Genomic DNA, 25,827 nt, shown 5'->3' on the forward strand with positions numbered 1-25,827 from the left:
TGCCCGAACCCGCGCTCGGTGCGCGCGCGCGCGCTGGACGCCGCAGGACGATGAGACTTGAAACCGTTTTGAAACTTCTCCCGTGCGTTGTGTTCTTACTCCCTCACGTAATGCACGCTCAAACAGGTAAGCTCACACCCCACACCCACACACACCCCACCACACACACTTTCAGCAATACACAAAAAAAAAAGATATTTGTTGGTTTGAATCGAATATTGCATCACTGTATACCAAAGAGCTCCGAGTCCTCTCGTAGTGTTTTTGTCCCGCTGCCAAAAAGAAGCTGACACCTTGTCATCCATCATGTAACTGTCATTCAAGGCACATACCTCCAGGTCTCATGGACAGATCCGTGCGGCCACGGGACACAACGGTCGTTGGCTCTCTCGGGGGTCTTCGTCTTATGGTCTTATCGTTATGATTTTATCATCATGTTACGACTTCTGTGGTCACACACTATAAACCTTGAGCCTCTCTCTCTCTCTCTCTCTCTCTCTCTCTCTCTCTCTCTCTCTCTCTCTCTCTCTCTCTCTCTCTTTTGACCTCCTTTTAGTCACCCGAGTTATTTTCCTGATCTCAGGTTTGGAAAACTGGCAACCAAGGATTTTAAGGACAGTTATTTTAGAGTATAACAGGGTGGCGTGTCACCAGCTCTTGAAAAGCACCCCAAATTCCCTGTCTTTACTTTGTCACCTAATAACCTTCTGGTTTTACCTCCATTCATTCAGCCTCAGCTAATCAGAGTTGCGGAATCGAGTCACGAATCTGATGACTTTAAATTTGATTTGACAAAATCAAAACAAGACTTGCAACTCAACTTGGACTTCAACGCCAATGACTTAGAAAACGTCACATGGACTTGAGCCTCATGACGTGAAAGCACTTCTCTTTCCATATCTTTCCAACATTCCTTGAACACAACAAGACATGACAGAAACATACATAAATTAATTCCGATCTGGGTAATAGTGCTGTATGCTGTAAAAACACAAAGTCAGCACAACTTTTTACTTTTTTTATTCCGTTTGTTTGTTTTCACAAACTTTTTCAAATTTTTGGGGGATTTATATAATATAATATATTAGTACTGTTAGTATTATTAGCATTGTTAAAATGGCCTGACGCGGTGACGTGGGAGCTTCGGGAAGTTGCAGTGGTTGCTATGGGAAGTAATCGTCTGGTCTCTTTCGATTGATGAAATAAATGCGTAGCTTTTGTGTAAGTTGTCTCACCACAGCGTGTGCAGGAAGCGTGCAGCTCATCCCTCCTGTCGCTACGTACTTCAGGAATGCAGCTCGCTCTGTTGGAAGATGAGCGGGTTAATTCAGTCACGACAGCGGGAACTGACTGACACATGGAAACGACTCATAACCAAACCTGCAAGCCCACAGGTGGACCTTGACGTCATCCTTGACAAAAGTTGGAAAGATGTTCTGGTTTTATTTTATTGTCCACTTTAATGCTCCCTGAGCACTTAACAGCCACTTGTTTAAGAGTCCTCCTTCAACCTTTGACGTGCTGACCTTTCCCTTCTTTGTAGCAGTTTTAGGACTTCCTTTAAGACTCCAGTGAGGTTTTCCGCGGAGAGGATATCTTTGATTTAGATCCAATTTTTTTTTTTTTTTTTGTCAAACAGACTGAGGATTTACTTTGGAATCCTGCACAGAAATAGTTCCCCTCCTGCTTTGAATTCATATTTGACCTCAAACTGCTAATCCTAAGCGAAATAATGATGTTTCCAACTGCTCTTTACCTGATGAAAGCACTTGCTCTTTTCATGTTACAGCTCATGGTGAACCATATGTTCAAAATCCGCAGTCACGTCCTGCTGGGAAACTCCATTAATAATCATTCACTTCACTTTCACTTGACCGCTCTAGTCAGGGACAGAAAACATTGCTGCAGTTTTCTGCACAGAAGCCTAAAATTCTCTCTGGCTTTTGCTATTTACCGTTTAGTTCCAGTCCCGTCTGCCTACTTAAGTTTGATTTTGTGCTGTCATGATTTTGTCTTATGAAAGAACAGTTGTCACTCTTTCCCCAATTTCTTTTTGAAACTGTTGACTCAAGAGGAGGCTCATTGCAGGAGATGACGGCAGTTATTTCTGTGCAGCAACATCATCACAACTTTTTTGAACTTCACTCATGATGAGGGTTTTATGAGGTAGGAACATCTTTCGGTCGGTCAGATGGACTTTGAAGCACAGAGCGATTCATTAAAAGTGAAGGCAGTAATCGTGATGTCACCCATTGGCAAGACCTTTTTAGGCAACCAAAATGCAGCTCTTCTGCTGTTCTCGTCATATTTCCCTTTGACTAAAATTATTTTGCAGAATAAAAATTGACCCGTTACAGCAAAGGGAAATGTATTCAAAGCCTAAATGATACAATCAAACTATGGCTCTCTCATGTATTTCAAAGTCTGTTTGCAACACTGAGCAGCACCAGACCTTTTTTACCTGCTTTGAAATTCAATTTTAAATGTTTATCTTGAAAGCCGACCAGCTGGACTGAAGACATCCACAATTCACCATTTGTCCCGCAGTGAGCCGCTCCATGTATTCGATCATTGGTATTGACAGCCTTGGTGTCCATCCAGTGCTCATGTTGTCTCTCTGGCTGGACTTGCAGTGCTCCCTCCAGAGTGTGCGCCGGGCGGCCACTCCATCCTCCAGGACCCCTACCGCAGCACCACCTTCAGCTCCAGCTGGCTGCAGCAGTCGGCCCTGCAGGACTTCATCTGCGACCACTCCCTCGCTCCCGGCTGGTACCAGTTTCAGATCTTTGACAAGCCGGCCAGCATGCCCATCCAGTGTGTGGAGGTAAATGATCGGCATGTCAAACAGTATATGAACTGTCAGGGATATTTGGTAAACATCTGTGTTTTGGGCTCACATGCCTTAAAGGACCTTTCCCGTGTTTTGTGTGTGTTTTAGCTCGTTTATTCGTAGAAATCTGCACTTTAACTCTGATTGAACTTCACATTGAACAGAAATTTCTCCAAATCATTGGCTGCTTACAACATTAGAAGAATGACACAGAAACTTGGAGGAGCTTGTAAAACACTGATATGTTCCTTTAACACTGGGTGTAATATTATCTTTTACTAATATTTTGATCATTGTACGTCTTCAAAGTATTTTTTTAATAGTAGCTTGACAATTTGGGAAATCCACGTATTTCCAAGTCAAGAATTAAAAGGGAAGATTAATGACACTCATGTCAGTCCACCAACAATATGAACAATATGAATTTAGCATTAGATAGGTTTGTTTTATTCGTCCAGGAAATGAATCATGTTAGAGAATTGTTACTGCGGTGGAAGCGGTATGGCCAAATCTCTACTGGTGGACACGTGTCTACTATATACCGTCCTATTTACCAGAATAAGAGTATTTCCAAACATGTCTTAACTTTTCCTGATCATTCAGTCAGTTTCTTTTTCTGCAGGCTGCTCCACTTCAACTTCAGCACTAAAGTGGTTTCACCTCATCCGCCGGCTGCTTAAAGATACTTAGTCAGGGACTTCAAACTGTCAAACTTTGACCTCCAAGTTCACCCCTCTAACCTTAAATGCTTCCTGATTTAAGATCTGCTCATTGTTCAAACAAAAAAGCACGTTTTATGTTGCGACCTTGCAAACAATTTCATCACTGGTACTTTGGAGAGAGATGTTTTTCCATCTCACTAATTTGGGAATATTCTTTTGCGAAAAGCAATTAGTTTCCAAATTTCAAAGTCAGCCATGTCACACTTCAGGTGTCCCAGGGTTTCTTAACCGACTGTGACTCCCCGCATTTACATTTTTATCACATCAGTCACTTTTTTACTTTCTTTTTCAGAAGCATCTGGTGTTGATTCATGTTATATTTTGCTTTTTTTAAATTACAAACATTAATATTCAATTATCTTGCCACCCATCTGTGAGCTCATGTGGAGAAGCTCTGAGGTGGCCTCTCTTTCCGAAACCTGAGTCTTTGTTTCAAAACATAACGCATATGAACTTGTGGACACAGTTATCAGTGTGTGTGAGTACATATTTATGAAGGAGAGTGCGTGAGGAGAGCAGGAATGGGCCTCATTTCCTGCGGGCGTCCTGCTGTGCGGAGCCTGCAGGATCCATCTGAAGTGTCAGCCTCCCTCTGCCTTCTCAAGGCATTGCTGCTCTCCCTGGATGAAAGATAACCACAGGAGTGGGCGGTGGAAGGAAGAGAGGATCGATCTGAACATGTTTTACATCATAAGGCGACGTCTCTATAATGATGGCGGATAAATGGCTGGATTTATCAAACCAAGGGGAATAAGCTGTGACAACAAGTGTTAAAGTTACTTTGAGGAACTTTTAACTGGTTATGAAAAAGTCTCAATGTGATACTGATGCCTCTGTATGAACTTTATAAGTAAACAAGACCATCAGCCTGAATATTGTCTCTTTCTATAGAGTTATACTTAATGCTTGTCATCGGTGCCACCGGGTCGGATTAACTGGTGCGACCAGTGAAATTGTGTTCCCTATTGTTCCCCTCTCTCTTTCCAAACATCCAGGTGAACCACTGTGGGACTCAGGCTCCTGTGTGGCTGTCCCTGGGTGAGGGCGAGTCCCTGCCGGGGCCCCTGGAGGTGAGGCCGCTGACGGCCTGCGCCGCCTGGCAGCTCTTCCCGGGCACCGGCAAAGACTGCTGCATGTTCCGCATCCCGGTCACCGTACGCAATTGTGGAGACTTCTATGTGTACCTGCTCCAGCCCACGCAGGGATGCATGGGATACTGCGCTCAGGGTAAGTCACAACGGAAAGATCCATATTGGTAATAATCCTCATGTAATTATATCATACAAATGGAGAAAAAAAGGAGAAGCAGCTGAAGTTCAGATGCGCTTGTGTTTGAAAATGTTTTCTAATCGACGTGCTGTTAACCGTTTTCTACTTACAAGCGTATAAGCCACTGTTTGTCTGTTCGTCAGTCAAAAAAACGTAGTGCATGAATGCACTCTAAAATCTGTACACAACTAAATTAAAGCAGTTATATAGCAGTTTTGTCAGGCTGCTTGCAGCTTTACGTGAAAACAGATTCAGAGCACTTTTGCATCTCTGAAAAGTAGTTCAACCCTCAGTGACTTTCTTTTAAACCCAAATCTATAATCCTTTACATACATATTCATAAGGCATTATAATACATGAATGATGCATACCCTGACACGCCGTACTTTCTACATTGGGGGCTCTTCAGAGCACAGTAATAAGCTTTATAGCATGACCAATTACCAATAAAAAAGGAACTGTTGGCCAGTTTAATTCAGAGTTTGTTTCACCCCTGAGCGTGAAACGATAATACAGCACAAAGCAGAAGCACTGTTGCCATGGCGACCTGCGGTTTAATGTACAATTTGCACTGATTTAGAAACGCAGTTAAACTGTTGATTGGAAACGTGCTTGAAGTGTCCTGTTATACGACTCTAAAAGACGAATGGAGATGTTTGCTAGCCGTCTTCGTGACAGCTCACATCTGCTTCATGTAAACATGAGGATGTATTACTCTCATGAGAACATACCGTGCTGCAAAAGTGGAACAAAATGTGAATCTTTAGAACAAGACTACAACATAGTAATGAATGTGAGGCTTTCCACTATTTTCTTGGATACACATTTTTTTTCCAATCAGTGTTCAGGGAAACCTGTAGCGCCAATTTCACACCTTTTATTCCCACCTGGAACAAAAGCAGTAACGTTGCTTTGCGTGGAGTAAGCGAACCGATCACGAGACGTTGCTGATGACGACCTCTTTGAATCCCAACTTGTTTACGGGTTCGCCATTTATGCAGATGTTTTGCGTGTGAACATTACAAGAACGTTGGCACAGCACAAAAGCAGCTCCCCGCCCGCCATGTTCCTGAAGATGTTAAGAGACCTCCTCCTCTGTGTAAGCGTAAATCAGGCCTGGCCATATCCTCTTCTTCTTCTGTTGAGTTTTATTGGAGGTTGGCACCCATAAGTGTTGCATGGGCATGTGTGAAAAGACAGAAATGTTCCAGAAAGAAGTGCATGAAGTGCACATCTGTTATGTGAATGAATGTTAATTCATAATCCCTCTTCTATCTGTCTTAACAGAGATGTCGGACACTTCTCCCACCACGTCGCCGAGCTGCGGCCCTGGCGAGGTGACTGCCGATGGGACGTGTAAAAGTGAGGACGCTGCTGCTGTGTTTATGGCTTACGCTTGTCTCCTCGTGTTAGGTCAAACACCGCGACTATCAGGAGGTCAGGGAGTTGCCATGCGGTCAGGAATGCACCGTCGGCCCCCTCACCGCTCCCCTTAATGAGCCGAGCATGTGTCCTCCGGCGTCCGCTGGGCCTCGTCTCTATGGCGACGGCCCTCGGCCAGGTCGTGAATTACGCCAGGGCGGGCTTTAGGAAGCTGGCAGAGGTGGAAAGGAAGTAGGGAGGTTTAATTGGAGGAAGATGAAATATCTCTGGATAACAACTAAACTGTTAACAACTAAACTAAATAGTAGAAGTCAGGTTCTTCTACTTTTAAAATAATTTATTTGTATTGTCTTGCTGAATATTTTGAGGCTAAACTGCTCACACATGCATTCATGTTCCTCAGTATAAACTACCTTCCTCTGCATAAAAATTGCTGCATTTGTCATGACAAAGGTAATTTAGAAGAAGTTGTAATGCTTTCCCAGATTTTTTCCATTTAATTCACCTGGAATGGAAATTGGCATCAGTTTTCACCAGCCGGCTCTGTGAAGATACCCCGCTCCCAATGTAGATGAAGGCTCATTACAAGCTAACAAAAATACAACCCTTCTTATTTTCAGATGACACATTAAAGAGAATATACTTATTAATATTATATTACATTTCTTCAAATAAGTCCCCCTAAATGCTACACATTGGCTCAAAAACAGCTATATTGGCTTCCTTTTCCTCCTCTGTTTTGGTTCCTACTCCAACAACATGCAGAGAATTAATTTCACAAATTTGATCTAATCTAAAACACGTGTCGGACTCCGCTAATCTAGCCACTTCTCCTGCTTCTCTCCTGTCAGCAAAGCAGCCTGCCACTCCATCTGCACCGTTGATTGTCTCGGAGGTGATGGGAAACTCCGTCTACCTGAAGTGCAGCTTTGGGAGCAGCTCCAACAGCTCTCTGGGCTACGTGGTGGCCTGGTCCCGCCTCTCTCTCGAGGGCAGGAATGAGGAGCTCAAGCAGGAGACCACCATCCAGACCTCCGCCTATATCGAACTGGACGGCTTTAACCTCCGTCTGGGGGACAAGGTGTGATGCAGAGTCCGGTCCATTTTCAAAATGAGTTCTGCTTCTAGTTAAAAAGTGGACTACAGGGGGGGAGGTAATTTTTCTCTCCCAAATATGAGGAGATAATAGTTTAAAAATAAAATAACAACACATAGACATATCGGTTTATTCTTCAACATCCAATACATTTTCGGTGACAGGATTTATTTTATAACACACTGCATTTCTTAGCATTAATAATAACTACACGCTAATGAGCGCTAACATTCAGGACGATATTCTGTATATTTTTGGGCTTTTGTCTCTAATTGACTAATGTTAGGAATAAAGGAATAAAGGAATAAAAACAGAGGAACCAAGAGAAAACATTCTCATAATTGAAAGTTTGAAGACAAATAGTGAAGGCTAGTCCAGGATACGAACATCTGGAAAGAAAAAGGAACAAACAGATCAGAAAAGTTAGAAATTCATTGAGGTACCTCCATCAGTCAACTTTCCATTCTTCTGGAAGTAAGACTTACTGTGTAAATCAAAGATGTTGTGACTGAATGTTTTTTTTTTAAAGAAGTTCAACCAATCTCTCTCCCTCTCTCAGATCTACTGCTCCAGCTTCAGTTTCTTGTTGGACTCGCCCAACATCCATGGTGCTCTAGTGCAAAGTCCGGAGTTCTTTGCTGGGATTATGGTACATCACAGCAATTTTCCATGGTGTCTCATCATGGACAGCATGTGTGTGACCATCGTTGGTTCCGTTCTATATTTTTGCACGTTTGTGTGGTTTTAATTAAGGAATATTTAATTAGGAATATTTCAGCATTTGGGACATACTGCAAGTGTCCTTCATGCAGATAGTTATAAGAGAAGATTAATTAAATCTCATATCTGTGCATATGGAGCTCGAGCCAGGGGAATGTTAGGATAGCTTAGCTTACCATAAAGACTGGAAACGGGGTAAAGCTAGCCGGGCTGTGTTCAAAGTTATATTATGAAGACAAAAGACGCTTTCTCGCTGACAATCAACATTTATCTCAAACAAATCCATCTCAAATTCCAGTATATTTTAGATTTTGACGTTTCCCCTTTCTTTAAGCCTGTTAGCTGAAGCTCTCACAAGATATTATTGGCTAAAGAGTTTATTTTTACCTTGAGGAAAGATCTCTTTAAAAGCTCTCCTTCCGAACATCACGATGGTGATGGAGGCTATACGTATAAACGGGCTCACCACTTTTATATCTTTTGTGCAGCTGAGGCCAGAGGAGAGCAGTGTATCCGAGGATGGGAGGCTGTATGAGCTGGTGGTTGAGAGCACAGTTCCTGTCCCATGTCTGGAGGAGTCGTCCTCCTCCACAGAGCCGTGCACTCTGTCTCTGCAGGTCAGCACCACCAGTCCAGGTGAAGACTCACTGCTCAGTCATTATAGCTTGTGTGCGGTTTATCATACATTCACAGTGCCTCATTCCTTGTTGCGTCACAGACGAGGGTTTATTGGGTGCAGATCTGTCTCTGTCCTCCTGTGTGGTGGATCTGACCCGGGGCCCCTGTAGGGATGGGGTTTGCAGTCGAGCTCTGATCCACTTCACCCCCGTCACTGACTTTGTGAACGATGGCAACAGGACAACCCAGATCTCCGTGAAATCCATCGTCACGCAGAATTTTCTCTGGAACGGATACTCACCAGAACCAGTTGAGGTAAACGGATTGAGTTATTTTTTGGTACTTTGTTGATTGTTTGTTTATTCAAGAGGTTTGGATTTGTATACATCAGATAGTTCTTCATCTGTCTCGAAAATTTGTATTCCCATTTAATCCTCTTTTTAATTATTTGTCCCGATGATAGTTTGTTTCAAGCAGAGCTACGCTTCACTATATGTTCTTTCTTTTTGCACCGAGTCCGCCATTTCTGTAGTTTGCTGGCATTTGAGTGGCAGAGGTTGACGTCCCAAACACAGCAAAATAATAGAAAAGAGAGGCAGAGAGCAGGGTCACTGCAGATACAAATATCGCCACACACTTGTAGTCGGTTTGTAGTTGGTCATAAGTGATGATTGAGAGGGATTTTCTGTTTTTTTCCTGTCGGGGGCCCAGGAGTTGAGACCGCTGATTTTATGTTTTTTGGTGGGGAAATCCTACTCACTGTGCCTTTTTTAAATGAAAATACTCAGGACATATGATTGCAGTCTGGGAATAAATAGTTTGCTCTCCACCACATATTTGAATAGGAATGAAACTGTCATTTCAGATAACAGTGAGAGATGTCCCCTCCGCCTACTGCTACTCCTTCACTGATCCCCACATCATCACATTTGATGGCAGGTACTTATTCAGTTCATCATGAAACATGCATATATGCATATATTTTATTATGTGTGGTCATTTTAAATTGTCCATAGTGAATGACGATAATATCTAATGGTCTATGAAAAAGGGCTGGAGGGTAAACAATTCTGTGAATGTGTTTCTTTGTCAATGAACAGGCATTATGACAACTACCAAGTAGGCACCTTCGTTCTCTATAAGAGCACCGGGAGGCCGTTCGAGGTCCATGTTCGCCAGTGGGAGTGCGGCAGCGTGGTGCACGCCGCCTCGTGCGCGTGCGGCTTCGTGGCGAGGGACGCCGGCGACGTCATAGCTTTCGACATGTGCAACGGGGAGATGGGTGAGGCCAAACCTCACCTCTCCGTGAGGAACAGAGACCTGAGCCGGAGCGGCATCCGCATCACCGAATCCTACCAGGGACGCAAAGTCACGGTGAGCAGTGAAATTTGTCTGGAGAGACAGTACAGCTGAATTCATGTATTTATGCTCTTTATAATACATGCTTTGTGTACATATTTTATTGTTCAGAAATCGTTGCATTATTTTGAGCAAACAACATGTATCATTCAGTTAATTTGTTTTTAATAACACTCTATTCAGCATGTTTTTATTTTCATTATTATATTTTGACCAACACATACAAAAATCTAAAATATTCCATGTTTAAGGGGAAAAACAATAATATTTCAATGGATTATGAGACCAATGTATGTTTTTCATACATCACATACTTCCAACTCCCTTCTGATGTTTAAAAAGGACACCAGGAGAGGTTGTTGATTGATGAAAAAAGGGTGTAGAAACCTGCGCACACAAGACCTCCTCGGTATCTAAATGTATCATGGAGCCGGCTGCTTGACCTGCTCTCTGTCTTCACGTGGTCATCTTTGACTGTCCACAGATGACCTTCTCGTCGGGAGCGTTCGTTCGCGCCGACGTGTCAAACTGGGGAATGAGTCTGACGCTGAGAGCTCCCAGTTCAGACCGGGGCCACACCGAGGGCCTCTGTGGGACCTTCGACGGACATTCGGACAACGACTTCCACTCAGCAGGGGGCGCCACACTGGAGCACCTGCACACTTTCATCTCCGAATGGAGGTCAGTGGGTCCTTCAAATTATGCCAACCTGTCTCTTGAGGAAATGAGGAATCTTTGGTTCTGAGGGCCGTATCACAAACCAACAGCATCCCTTGGTTAAGAATATTTTGATAGATAGAGAGATGTGTAACTCTCTTATAGGCCTATAACAGACCTAGTTATACAAGGGGTCTTTGTTCATATAGGTATGCCAATTGTTTAACATAGACGATCATTGGTAGTAATATTACTACCAATGATCGTCTATGTTAAACAATATTATTAATATTGTTAATAATAATATTACTGTTGCAGTAGATTCAGTAGTCTGAACAACTAGCTTGCAGTAGATAGCTGTTGAGCCAAACGTGTCCTTTATCTTGGATGTCTGTACATTTTAGACATTTTTAGTTGTTGTTCAGGATCCCAGGCATCTTCTCCAAAGCTTTGTTCTAGTATACACCAACGCCAAAGAGGAACCAGATCCCAGGGGCCACAAAGGTTCACTATGTCAATCGTTTGTATGTAATTATTAATTAATTTTTGAGGAATTTACTCTTCTTTTCACAATACCAACTACGGTAGTACAGGGCCCCCTACCAGGCCATGCAAAGACCTTCCTGTCAAACCCTGGTTCCTCCTCACTGACACCTCCTCACTGACACCTCCTCACTGACACCTCCTCCTCTCCTCTCCTCTCCTCTGTCAGGCTCCCTCCAGGCAGCAGCCTGTTTGACACCGTGCCATCCCACCTGAGTGCACTGAGCCCCCGCAAGTACTGCAACTGTCAGGCCGGGCCCCGCCTCACATCCCCCAGAGCCCGCTCTCAACCCGACCCCTCCTCCGACTCCGCCTGCTCCCATCATGGAAACGTGCACCTCCCCAGCGTCATCCCCACTCTGGACGTCACGGCGGAGTACATCGGCTCGGTGGAACTGCTCAAAGCTGAGGGAAGCGTCAGGCAGCCGTTGCCTCCGGGTCGCTCCAGTCACAACACCGCTGGTGACGCCCGACCGCGCGGGGATGGAGCTTCCACCGCGGCTCACAGCCAGAATCGGACCCACCTCCACGTTTCTAACTCTAAACACCAAAGCCTCAGCCAGTCTGATCTGGAGAGCTTCATCTACTTTTTCCCAGAGGACCACGAAGCGGCGGTTCCACCGGACTCTTCCCTCAAGTGGCCCACACCTTCTGGCCTGACCGAGCAGCAAGCCAGGACCCAGTGCCAGCAGGCCGTGGCGGGCTCGAGCATGGCGCTGGGTTGCAGGCGCCTGTTAGAGGAGTCGATAATTAGCCGCGCGGTGGCTATGTGCGTCATCGACCTCCAGCTGAAGGACGAGCAGTCATGGCTGAACGCGACTGTCCCGCTGCTGGAAAACGAGTGTGAGAGGAGGCTAACGGAGGAGAGAAGGAGTGAAAAGGAGTACCAGGATGTTCTGGCTGTCCTCAAGTGTCCCAATCTGTGCAACGGGAACGGCCAATGCTCAGAGTGGGGCTGTGTCTGCTTCCCAGGATTTGGGTCCTATGACTGCAGTGTGCTTTCTGGTAACATACGTAATAAACATACGCCCACACAGACAGACCGTATTCACTTATTGCGGACATATCTGTAGAAATGCACAAACATGTTTGAGGTAATAAAACATTTTGTTTCCATTACATAGTAATGCTTTAAAAAAAAACAATAACAAAACAAAAGTGACAACGCATAGTGCATTAAATTAAACAAGCAAAACTACTCATAATGTCATTCAATTGACCTACACCTTCAACACAAGAGCATTTAAGGTGTCTCTGTGCTGTATATCTTAATTACAATACATCAAGCAGTCACTTACACACATCTGTCTTTTCACCGGACCTTTATGAAGACAGATTGGGAGACACGTGGTTTGCGATGTGCAATAAATCCTCAGGTCTAACAGTTAAATGCTCTTTTTGTTGTCGACGTTGTTAAGACCAGATCCCAGAGATCACGGAGCTGGTGAAGGAGGGTCTGTGTGACGTGCGACAGGGAGACTGCTCCATCATCCAGGTCTACGGTCAAGGCTTCAAGGACTCCTACGAGCTCAAGTGTGAGTTTGTGAAAGAAAAGGTACTTTGTTTCTGCTTCTTGTTCTGCCCCTTTATTCCCGTTGGAGCAATTTATGTTTGTTCTCGGTATGCCATCTTGTTTTGTTTAGATAGTCTTCCAGTTTTATTTTGCAGGGGCTTGGGTTTTTTGGGCCATTGAACTGCAGACTAAGATATTGTCGATAATGTCGACAGTCAGTATAATCATGATACTGATAAACGTTCCGATCCTTTTTCAGATGTTCTCTGTGTGACAGCTCAAAATGTTCCCAGAGCTTAACTGGTTAAAGGAATACTTCTGCCACAAAATGACCATTTGTGTATCAATTATCTTAAATTCTTGAAGGATACATTTTTGTCCCGTGTCTCCACAATGAATGTAGAATCCAAAAAACAAGAAAAGTCTTGATTAATGGAAGCCACATTTAACAACAGCGAAACTATATCAAAACATTCGTTTGCAGACTCACACAACTCGTGCCGTGTAATCCACGTCTCATTTGTTCAGTCTTCACAAACGCATGTGTCCTCACTAAAACCTTATTATTTACAACACTTCTGACTCATACGGACGGGTAGCGCACCTGCACAAGCGTGGGACGATTTATGCAGAAGTCTTTTAGGTTTTGTCCATGTCTCTCTCTCTCCCTTTCTCCCTCTGTGTCTCTTGTTCAGTTGGAGGATGGGGACTGGGTTCTGGACGAGCCCCAGTTCGTCCTGGCCGTCTTTCTGGATGTGACGGCTCTGGAGTGCCAGCTCCCCCTGGAGGACAGCCGTGCTCCTGCGGGCCTGGACCTGGAGACGGAGACAAACAGGCCACTGGCTCGCTGGCAGATCAAAGTTAGTCTCCAACCACTTCTGCTGTAAAGAAATCAATTGTCATATGAGATGATTTAGCAAATCTGCAGACAGATGCGAGCGTGCATGTGACAGGGTTTAAGACAACAAATTAATTTAGTAGTGTGAACAATTTTAAATGTATTTGTGTACTCAACTGCCAGTGTAGAAATACTTTTTCACAGCAGTTAGATTTGGTAAACATGAGGACATTTATCACTGAGGAGCATGTTGTCTACTGTCCACTCAAGGTGAAATATACACAAGATAATATTCTCAGATTGTACAATGTACTGTACTGTTTAAGCGGTTGAAACTGACCCAGTGTTTGCGACTACAGTTCACCTCACTGCTGCACAGTTCAGTGTATTTGTTTGAGGCCTTTTCCCAGTGATTCACAGTAATCAAGCTTCTGCTGATGGCAGGTTTCCAATGACGGCTACAGCTTCAGTAACGCCAAGATTCTGACTCTGTACGACGGAGCCTGCCAGATCTGCAGCCTCAACGCTGAAGTCCTCTGCACCCTGAGGGTAAGACGGCTTTTCGTCATCGTGGTATTAGTGTAATACAGGGATCCAAGAGGAGCAATATCTCCAGCTTTCCTGCGTCCTCTAACTGTCACATCTTCAGCCTCTCAAAACTCTGCATCATTACTCTGAGTCTTTATTTCTATCTGTGCTGGAGATGTCAATCAGATCAGTTTCAGTTTATTCACAAAATTCATTAAAATACAATAAATAAGCACAATACAAAATACATAATGGATATTAATATAAAAACATGGTTAAACAAAACACAAACATGTTTAATTTACAATAATATAAAACATTTCTTGTTTTTGATTCACTTTATGCTTTGATTGCTTTTCAGCTTTGTCTCTGAGTGAAAGAGGCCATATTTTCTACTGTAAACATGTATCATGCAACTGTAACTTATAACAGTACCCCCACTGATTTTAGTGTTGCTGAATGAGTGAGGTTCTTAAACACAGGAAATAATTAGGTTTGTTTCCCTCAAACTTCCCTCAAGGGTTCTTTTTGTTGGGAGTGTTTCACAAAACCGGCCTTGTTCGCCTGCATGACAAGTTTTACATAAACCTACGTGCCTCGCTGAGGCCGGTCTGGGTTGAGTTTTATGTCACGAAAGGCAGTTTGTTTCAAAGAGAAATAAACACCGAACATAATTGTCTCGTTATTTATTGTCTTTTCCTTCCCAGGAGAAAACCTGCAGCATTGACGGCCTGTGTTACGGCGAGGGCGAGTCCAATCCCAGCAGCCCTTGCCTCACATGTCGCCCAGACTCGTCCAAACACACATGGTCCATCGCCGAGAGTATGTACATTGTCGATCTCACCTGGTTTGTCTCAGGAAGTCTAGACGATAACCGTGAAACGATTTCAATGTGTCGCCGTAGAGCTGCCTTCACAGAGTTTGGTAGCTGCTATTGGCTCGGGGCTGTTTTGATCGTTTGTCAGCAGCTCTTTGCGGGTCGGAGCCATTAAAGTTTGCTTCGGTCCCCCGGCGTGAGGACGGCTCACCTCGTTGTTGCACTTTCTGACCGACTTTGCCTCTTCACCTTAAAGTAGGTCAAACGGAGCATTGGCTGTGCTGAAGTCAGATCACTGCTCTGACTGATGATGACAGCAGAACCAGCATCTTGCTTATCTGCAACGAATTTCTTCATGCATGCACTCAAATTAATAATTCACTTATTTATTCAAATGTAGAGTCAGATCTAACCTGAATTTTTTTTTTAAGACTGATGTTGATATTTTAGAGATTTGGGAATTCATCAGCCCGAAAACTAAACATGAACAAAAACGTTTCATGCATTCCTTAAATCTGTAAGTTTCAACCAAGATGCACGGAGCGGGGAATATTTTTGAGTACACGTGCAATATGCTCGTCACATCCTCTCTGTCTCTCTTCTGATTCCTTTGAATGAAGGCAAAAATGTCCCCCCATCCCAATAGTAGTATCAAGTATCCAAAACTTTAAACAACAACAACGTATACTATACAAAATGTTCAAATGTTATGTTGAGAAAAATGAGACAAACAAATAGAGCTATTATAAAAGTGCTGAATGAAGCCGTGTGGTGTAAGAAATACTTTTTTTATATATAAAATAGTTCTGTTCTGCATTTTTTTTGTCATTTCATTCAGGAGAGACTTGTTGCGAATTTAAACAAACATTTATTACGTTGGTACAACAAAGAATAGTGCAAAGTCGACTCTATCCTGAACCAGGATAAACAAGGGGCAGTGACTCTGAGTTCTGATCTGGCAGAATCCCCCCTGGAGTTCAGACACTGGTGGTGGTGGTGAAGAAGGGTCTTGACTGCCTGCTGCCTGCAGGTGACTGGGGTGGAGGAGGGTCGCAATTGTTTCCGAGCTAAAATGACAACTGACAGCAGAAGAGCAGAACACACCTTTACCGTAACGATATGATTTGGCTTAGAGACATAGTGACGCATCTGATTGATTGCTTACAAGTGGACACCCCCCAGATCAGCTGCTACCGTAATGACGAAATAAACTGAGATTTATGAATGACCCTAGTGTAGGGTCTTCCTTCCTGAACTACCGCTTAAGCTCCATTTATTGGCCAATAAGAGACAATAAATACACATTAATAATAGGCAAAAATCAAAGGATAACTGCCGAGCCATTGCACTGTTTGAGCTCTGTCAGAGGATACCATTTTTGAATGTAGGACATATTGGGGCTGCAGAAGGAGAACCTTTCACACAGTCTGTCACTCACCTCATCATGACTCACTCATCGGTTGTTGTTTTTTCTCCAGTCTCTCACTGACTCCCTCCTTCCTGTCTCACACCAGAGAACGAGCCTCCGGCGCTCCAGTCGTTGCAGTTTCGTCTCCGGTCCTTCCGTGGAGAGAGTTTCATCTACCAGATACAAGCCCGGGACCCCGAGGGCTCGGCTGTGCTCTTCAACCTGGAATCAGGTCCTGAGGGTGCATCTCTGTCTCCGGCCGGCCTGCTGATGTGGAAGGCCTCAGCTGAAACTACAGACACGGCCACTTTCCAGTTTACTGTGACGGACGACTGTAACGAGGAATCCAGAGCCTCCATACAGGTAATGCTGGGTGTGTTGTTTCTCTTGTGTGACCCATTGTGATCTGAACAGTCCTCACTTTACAGTTTCACACCCACTCAGTAGACGGTACGTATGAGTATGTTTGTGAGGTGGTCCAGAACACAGTTAGGATTTGCAGTGGAGTGGTAAGTTCAAGTAGTCTAGATGTTAAAAATGGTTTTATAAATAGATGGATGGATTTGATTTCAAAGCAATTCTAAACAGGTTGTGTAGGATGAAATTACCAATTCAATTTGCTTGTCGATTTAATTTGTTTTATGTTGATGGGTATTTTTTCCCCACAATGCAATGCACACAGGAAATAAAATGAATGCAAAACAGTTTCAGATTCAGTTGCAAACGGTGAAAAAATTGCTCCCGGGACTTAAACAAAACAAAAATGTAATCTCAAAGAGTGTCTCTCTCTCTTTCTCTTTTGTTTCTCTGTCAAATTGCATTGCAGTTTCTCAAGTCACAGTTTGATTGACATCTTGTATCCTTTACTGTTCGGATAAAGTTGTACATTGCTTTGATTTCTTAGATACAAACTGCATTTTTATTTAATTATCCAAAGTTTGATTTCCATTAATGGCAACTGTGCACTCACTTTCTTCCTGTTTTCTCGCAAGTGTAACTATTTTCATAAACCTCCTCTAGGGATCCTTGTGGAATAAAGAAAGTCTCAAGAACACTTTGTTTTCAGATTACAAACCTGTTTCTTTTCCCGTCTCCTTCAGGTGTCTGTGCGCTCCTGTGAATGTCTGAACGGAGCCTCCTGTGTGACCAACGTCAACCTCCCCTCCGGCAGCGGAGAATACCTGTGTGTGTGTCTCGAAGGATTTAAAGGGGCAAGGTGCGAGGTGAACGTTGACGACTGTAAGCCGAACCCCTGCAGGCTGGGCCGCTGCATCGACGGACCCAACTCCTTCTCTTGTGTCTGCCCGCCTGGAATGACAGGTTGGCCTTAACCTGCAGAGCTGTTTCCTTCAAACCACCCAAAAGTTAAAGGCCTCGAAGCGGATTCAGTAGATTTGTGTCTGCAGGGCTGCACTTTGAAGGGGGCGAGATGTGTGACCTTATTGACCTTTATTGATGGACAGGGGAATCACAAAAACATTGATTCTGCACCCTTCAGAGGGTTTTTATCTTACAACTTAGATCTCGTTAGTTTTGTTACATTATAGATGCAAAGTTGTTATCGGTGTGTGCCTGTGCATGCACGTACCTAAATAAATGGCAAAAATAGAGGTAAAACTCACTGCTTGAGCCACATGTCCTGTCCCAGATCTCTGTTATCATCACTGTTAACATTGACGGCCCAAACTAAGACATTATTTGAAGAAAAACGATATTTCCCTTTTATAAAACATCTTAACAACAAGCAAGGAGCCAAACATGTAGTTTCAGTGGTACTTAAATTGTGATCCCAGTGCTTTTTCTTTCTTTTCTCTTTTGTATTGGCCCTCTAATGCCCCTCTAATACCCTCTCATGCCCGGTGTTTCATGTGCTTTCAGGCCGTACATGTCGAGAAGACATAGATGAGTGTGTCTCTCAGCCTTGTTTCCCCGGAGTGGGCTGTAACAACACGTTTGGCTCCTTCGTCTGTGGATTCTGCCTTCAAGGATACAGAGGCGATGGGAAAATCTGCACACGTAAGTCCTCTTTTTATTAAAAACATTTTTAAAAGACAAGGTCGGAGATATTCTATATTTTTGTTATTTAATTCAGTGGTTTTTTTTTGTTTTCATGGGATTTGTTAGAATGTCAGCGAACCAATCCTTTAAAGGGTTTGCATTCTTTACGTTGTCTTTGGGTCACCGTAGTTCTCTAACACGTTTGTGAAACTGCGGTAACATGTAGAGTACGAGTACAAAACCTACCGTAGTCACACTTTTGCTGCTCCTAAAGTAGTGTTACTACGGGATGGACGGCCTCTGAGTGAGATGAACCGCGTTATCAGGGTTTTGCACTCACGTTACCAAAGTGTAGGTAAAGGAGGACGACGCGGAGGAGTATTCAGTTGGTTGCAACCTGCAACAACATCATGACTTGCCACCAAATCCTACACTGTCCCTTTATAAATATTGCTTTTCGAATGCTAGTTCACCTTCAGAGGCAGTGGGAGCAGCTCAAGATATTCTGATTTATTGGATCTTTTTTAGGCCATATCTTAAGAAGTACATCTGTCTAGTTTTTCTCTTGGATTCATGAACTCTTACATCAATTAAAGAAAACTAACTGTTCGTTTTTCATCCATTTTGTTCACACCCAAACCGTGACGCTCCGGTCAAAGTAATGTCCACACCAGCACGAGTCCCGCCGGTTTACTCGAGGCCCAAACCCTCGGGCTCGTCGGCGTGCTCTAGGCGACCGTGTCACGTTGGAGTTCATTGTTTCGAGAGCGCCCACGTCTCCGCAGGCTTCGTCTGTGGACCCTGTCCTGCTGGTCTCCATGGAAATGGACGAACGTGCACAGCGACAGGTGAGAGGGTAGCAAAGCAATTCGCTCAATTCAAAACTGATGCGGATGGACGGTACTTTGTGGTTAACAGCAGGATATAAATACATCTTGTTATTTTGTTTCTATCGAAAAAACACTGAACTCACTTGTTTCTTTGTCTCATACTTTTTCAAACTAGTTAAGCAGTTTTGTTACTTTAATGTGAAAGTCAGACAAATTTAAACCAAATTACGAATTCATTAATTAATTACTGTTTTAAAACATTGTGTCTCAGCATTTCATTACATTACATGTAAGAGGTTTATGTTTTAATGTTGATATATGTTTGTGTTTTTTAAGTCATGTCCTCTAACTTCCAGTATTTTACAGGTCAGCGGACAGTCTCCAGCGGAGCAGAGGGTCATATTTCCATCACCAAATCAAATACCAGCAAAGAAATGACTCCCACCTCCTCTTCATCATCTTCGTCTCCCAGAAGACCCACTGACAGGCGGACGAGACCAGAAGCCACCATCCCCAGTATCAGGAGAGCTTCGTCCACAGACGTCCCGGCGGGGGCGGAGCTGTACCCCAACCTCGCTTCCGCGGTCAAGCCGGGGTCGCCGTCCCCCCATGTGACCTGTGCTGACACACCCTGCTTCCCTGGTGTTCCCTGTGAGCCCGCCGTCACCGGGTCCTTCAGGTGTGGACGCTGCCCATACGGCTACACCGGAGACGGAGTCACATGTAAAGGTACTCGGTGTCAACGAAGTCGTAAAAACAACTTCCTGTTTAGGTTTGATTATATAATTTCTTCATTGGGTCAAATAGAAGACGTCCATTAGACTATTTGTGCCTGTGATTCTGTCACATTTATGTAAATGATATGCAAATCCCATCATCTTCGTGTACAATTATTATCGTGTATTATTTGTAGATAAGGCTGTTTTAACCACAATTGTTCCCAACACTTTCCATCACCAACTCTTGGTGTTTATGGAAAACAACATGACAATTAATTATTTATATAGCATGTTTTGACAGCTTTCAAAGAAAAGTAAAAGAGAACATAACTTAACTGAAATAATGCACATTTTAAAATGAGTAGAAAGGGATCTTTTGTCTTTTGCATGGACTCCTGTGCATGGTGCTCTTTTAAAGGGACAGCTCAGATGTTTGGAAGTGGGCTTGTATGAGGTACTCATCCATAGTCAGTCACCTACTATACATGGCACAGGAGCAAAGCAATGTACTACTATGGATGGGAGGCAGCACTGTGTTACCTTTAAGCCAATCCATCTACATTCTCTTCAATGGTGTTTTATTGCAATACATAACATGATGCATATGGGTGGCATTTCCCCCCATCATGAGTGGATTTTCTTCAAGTAAACTCGTGATTTGATATTTCAGCTGTGTGCAGGTACCAGTGTGGGAGGAACATGGAGTGCACTCTGCCCAACACCTGCGCCTGCAAGGAAGGCTACACCGGATACAGCTGCCATATTGGTGAGAGGGAAAACACTTGTTTATTTTTGTGCTGGAATACGAGTTTGTTTTAATGAATGCCACTCTTCTCCCCTCTCAGCCGTGTGTCGACCCGACTGCAGGAACCAGGGGAAGTGTGTGAGACCGGATGTGTGTGAGTGTGCCGCGGGCTACAGCGGGCCCACCTGTGAGGAAGGTAACCTGAGCTCATATTCACACCTGTCTAACATGCTGACACACACACACAGAATACTGATAAGGACCCCTGTGTTGTTGTCGCAACCCTGTGTTGGCGTGTGTAGCGAGCTGCGAGCCGCCTTGTCAACACGGAGGCACCTGTCTGGCCAGAAACTTGTGCACCTGCCCCTACGGCTACGTGGGACCCAGATGTGAAATCAGTGAGATGTCGCCTAAGTACTTTGACCGGGTGAAACTGTTTCTGTTGTGTTTTACGATTTGTGTTAAAGTCTATGAGTTTTACAGTGCTGTGTGTAAGTAGGAGGACAGTGACACACAATGAAACAATGTCTCTGAGGTGAAAGTGCTGACTTTAAGATAAGATAAGATATTCCTTCATTAGTCCCGCAGTGGGGAAAATGGATTAGTTGAAAATGTTTGGACATAACGGTAAATCCGAGAAGCTTGATTAGTTTAGCATAAATAATCTGGGGGAAACAGCTAGCCTGGCAGAGACCTCTGAAACTCACTAATTATCATGTTAAATCTAGTTTGATTAATATGTATCAAAAGTGTAAAAAACAAAAAAATCTGTGCAACCAGCAGATTTGAGTTTTTAGACACACAAGTTATATTGGATATATTTACAAGCTTCAGACGTGCTGGTCAGCTGATTAGCTGTATCTTTTTTTTCGCTGTTGATCTGTCTCATGTACTACTACCGTCAGGATGAAGAGACAGTTTGAAAAAATATGACAAAAGGTTATTTTTTCTTAATGTTACCAACTGTAGTTTCAAGGCTGACTTTCAGCACCTAAACCTCAGTCACTGTTCTATTTCTAATTCAATCTATTTCTAAAAATCTGCTTTAATGTCATTCTTTACATGGCACATTTCGAAGTTGCATGATAACTATTTATCCGTTTCAGTGGTGTGTAACAGGCACTGTGAAAACGGAGGCGAATGTGTTTCTCCTGACGTCTGCAAATGCAAACCCGGCTGGTACGGACCAACATGTAACTCGGGTACGTCACAACACCAGACACCAAGTGTGAATTCACACCGCACTCACGTGATGTTTCCACCAAACCGTTTTCTTCACATCTTATATTTCATGGACCACACTGCTAGGTGGCACAACATTTGATCTCAAGGCATACGACTTGCATTGGACGGTGCACTAAATCCCATTAACATGCAGGCGTTCCCCTGCCACACGCTGTGGACTGAAAAGCAAAGCTTGAAATACGAAGATGAAATGTGTGCGATCTAAACGTGGCTCCTTTTGTCTTCCGCAGCTCTCTGCAACCCCGTCTGTCTGAATGGAGGAACATGCACGAAGCCCAACATCTGTGCCTGTCCCGGGGGGTTCTACGGCTCTCAGTGTCAAATCGGTAAAACCGGGATGAATATTTATTCACACCGACACATTTTACCGCTCTGAATCCTGGTTCCACTTCAGCTGCTCGGAGGAGATCTTTGAGGAGGTTGGCCTCCTAGACGAGACCCTTCAGTGCATTAGCAATCCGAGTTGAAGAGACGTATTGGGTTGCTCATACTGGCTTTTTTACCATCCCGTTCTCGTGAATGCGATATCTCGGGAACGTCAGGAGGGAATTCATGAGGGCCAGTCTTTTATTAGAGGGGGGGGGGGATCCATTTAAGATCATCATGTTCCTTTTAACATTTATTCAATGGGTCACAAAACTGCAAAGCCAAGAAGAATTTCTTTAGTCAGGGTTTCAATTAAGAGTTTTATGGAGAGTGTTTCCTCTGTTTCAGTGGCGAGAATGACATTCCTTGGCGTAGAAATGCCAGATTTAAAGAATGATAATTGACAGAAATGTTGTCATTTTTTATACAAACATGCCAACATACTTTGCTTTTAAAAAGATGCAATGCAGAGGGTTTATTTTCACACAAAAAAATGTGACTATTCATTGACCAACACTTTGCAGACATACTTCAGTCGAGTCCAGGGTCAGCTACACAGACCTCGCCGAGGGGCTTTCTGTCTTATCCAATACACCAGTTTAAAAGGTGGAGATGCCTTTTCACGTTTGTTTTCCGACTTCCAGATTTGTGACATAATTATGCACACAAGGTTGGAGGTTATGTCATAAGTCTGATTCACGTTTCTATGAGCCTCCTGATATTCTTGTACAGTTTCATGTCGTTGTGTTTTTCAGCTGTGTGCAGCCCTCCTTGTAAGAACGGAGGTCAGTGTAGGAGGAACAATGTATGCTCCTGCCCTGAAGGCTACACGGGAAAAAGGTGTCAGAAGAGTGAGTCGAAACACTGACTTATTTCAAGTGACACCTTCCGCCGGAAGCCCACAACTCAAAGTGTTAATCTGATGCGTTATCAAACGTGTTCCAGGTGTGTGTGAGCCGATGTGCATGAACAGAGGCAAATGTGTGGGACCCAACACGTGCTCCTGTGCGTCGGGATGGAGAGGGAAGAGGTGCAACATACGTGAGTGGCTCCCATGTTTTACGCACAAATACATCTCGGATGATGTAAAGATATTCTCTAGAGTCGTAGGGTGGAGTTAAGGTTTGGGAGGATGGGGTTAACACTTTGCATTCCCAAAAATACACACAGATGTACGGTTGCAGTAAGAAACCACAGGAAGTAGTTACGAAAAACAAACACCCTTCGTTTCACTCTGTTTGCCAGAGTACACACATCAAGATCAAACAGTATCACTACATGGCAAGCATCAGTTTTTGTTATTTCCTTGCTCTTTCATATAAAAAATATAAAAAAAGTAAACATACTCTCAACGGGTCTTGCATCCCAACATCCTGTTCAACAGGAAATACATCCAATGAAGGAAGCAAGATGCACTTCAAGCCTTAAAGGATTTTCGGAACACGCTTTTCTTTCTCACAGGCAGACTTTTTTTCCTCCAGGCTTCTTAGAATTTCTCACTGGCTATGATTAAATCAATTTGTCTCGACAATGGCCATTATAATTTCCCACAGCTCAAGGAAATGTACGGCTTGTTGTATTCAAACATTGCAATTAATTTTGTCACAAAGAGTTTTTATCCTCATCTTTCTCACATGTCAGGGATGCAGTTATGGGCAGATGTTTTTTTTACGACCGCACTCACACCTCCCTCTGTTTCCTCACTGTAGCCGTCTGTCTGCAAAAGTGTAAAAATGGCGGCGAGTGTTTGGGACCAAACACCTGTCACTGCCCCTCCGGCTGGGAGGGACTCCAGTGTCAAACACGTGAGTTCATTGGTGATAAAACAATGCAGTAAAGTAAAGACTCTGGCCAGGACACACACAGTAGTTAATCTGAGCTTTGTCATCATGGTGAATGTATTTGTATCACTCAGTATTCTTTTGATGTATTTTTGTGTTAACTCCTGTGACGTTGATTCCCTCATCAGCGGTCTGTAAGCAGCGGTGCCTGAACGGAGGGAGGTGTGTCCTTCCTGACTACTGCCACTGTCGGAGAGGCTACAACGGTCTCACCTGCGCATCTAAGGTCAGCTGAGTCACACTTCTTCTCCGGTACACGACTCTGTGTCGCTCGACGGGAAACGCACTTGTAGTTCTCACGTGAAGAGGTTGTATTTCCTTCGGGGCTTTCTGAGCCCCAGTTTGTGTCACAGCTTTAAGCGTAGTCTAAACTCGCCGTAGTGAGGTGCGATCACGTGACAAATAGTGCATTGATAAAAGCACTATTTACATTTCTTGGGATTAAACAAACAAGGCCAGTTGTAATACTGCACGTAATACTTACGGTAACTTATTTACAGAGTTTGTACAAAGGCAATAAAGTAGTCCATGAATTTGAGATATGAGTTTACAGATGATTACAATCCTTCCTCTGCAGTGTGGAGGTCACACCTTCAGTCTATGGGCATAATCTCTGGGTTACACTTGTCTTTCTTGATTCTTCACAGTTCATTTAGTTTGCTCGCCCTCTGGTGTTTCCGTAGAATACTGCACCGCAGTATTGTTTGTATGAACAAAGTTTTAAAGATACAATATATAAAATGTGGAACATTTCCAGTGCCTCTTGTTGGCTCTCAACATGTCGACAGCACTCACAGCGCCAACGGTGTTTACCTGAGTTCAACGTTATTGCATGCCACTCACATGTACTAAAACTATGCACGTCCGGCCCTAATATGTCAACAAAGCCATGAGAACAACACACAGAAAGCGAGAGCAACTTCCTGCTCTGGTCGACATTACCCCACTATGTCTTTACGTAACGAATAGTTGTTTGCTGCTATATTATTGTTCAGAATGAAAAATACAGCCCCTTTAAGCATCAATTTCTCTCAATGATAAATGGCCGACGATGTTGAAAAAAATAGAAAAGCCCAGAAGGTCATCATCAGAGTCTGTGAGGATTCTGTAAATACCATCAGAACAGCGGTTAGTAATGTTAGGTGACCTCCTATTTATCTTTTTGGGAAAAAGATGCTCAGCTCTGACTTGGATTGGACGCTCATACATGAGATGCACTAACTTCCGCATAGGCACTCCGTTAATTAAAAGGCCACCTTGGATATATTTAAATGTATGTGAAATTTTATTTTTGAATTTGATTTCATGTTTGCACCTTTACAGGCGTCGCAAGCATGACGGGGAAGAAATGAGAAGTGGGTTGGAAGAAGCTACGACATGCATGAAGCAAAAAGAGAGCATCGTGAGTGTGTGTGAGTGTGTGTGTGTGTCTCGGTGTACATTTGAAGGCTAAAAGTGGGACTTGTATTGCACTTGTCTGTTCGTCCCTGTATATCACTACCTCAAGGCTCATAGTAACACACATCTGGTAAATGCATCTAGATGATACACATGTATTAGATTAAATACATTGCAAAATGTTGCCATTTAACTAAGTTGTATTTTTGTTTCCCTTCTGTTAACATATTTTTTGATTGGGTAAAGTAATGACCACATGCTTGAGACATATATAGGGTTTTGTTTTATAAAAGTATCTGACAACCCCAGATTACACTGTGGTACAAGTTACATTTACCACAATAAAGGAAATGTGCTATTTCTATGCTTTTGTTTTGGTAAATG

General features: G+C 43.5%; 1 protein-coding gene across 1 annotated transcript; it reads left to right on the forward strand.

Moving 5' to 3' along the window:
• Nucleotides 1-50: 50 nt before the first annotated feature.
• On the forward strand, nucleotides 51-25,695 carry vwde (von Willebrand factor D and EGF domains; the record flags this gene model as incomplete). Its single annotated transcript, XM_079227916.1, has 31 exons — nucleotides 51-126; nucleotides 2,634-2,824; nucleotides 4,548-4,779; nucleotides 6,109-6,183; nucleotides 7,056-7,285; nucleotides 7,860-7,949; nucleotides 8,509-8,656; nucleotides 8,739-8,953; nucleotides 9,504-9,577; nucleotides 9,739-10,012; nucleotides 10,482-10,678; nucleotides 11,367-12,202; nucleotides 12,616-12,752; nucleotides 13,406-13,570; nucleotides 13,993-14,097; nucleotides 14,784-14,898; nucleotides 16,408-16,664; nucleotides 17,402-17,621; nucleotides 18,180-18,317; nucleotides 18,935-19,147; nucleotides 19,496-19,858; nucleotides 20,519-20,614; nucleotides 20,694-20,789; nucleotides 20,896-20,991; nucleotides 21,700-21,795; nucleotides 22,069-22,164; nucleotides 22,960-23,055; nucleotides 23,150-23,245; nucleotides 23,914-24,009; nucleotides 24,174-24,271; nucleotides 25,369-25,695. 31 exons carry the CDS (start codon nucleotides 51-53, stop codon nucleotides 25,381-25,383), a joined length of 5,232 nt encoding a protein of 1,743 aa, XP_079084042.1. The 3' UTR covers nucleotides 25,384-25,695.
• Between the last annotated feature and the right edge of the window lie 132 nt (nucleotides 25,696-25,827).

Source organism: Taurulus bubalis, assembly GCF_910589615.1.
Source record: "Taurulus bubalis genome assembly, chromosome: 12".
NCBI lineage: Eukaryota > Metazoa > Chordata > Actinopteri > Perciformes > Cottidae > Taurulus > Taurulus bubalis.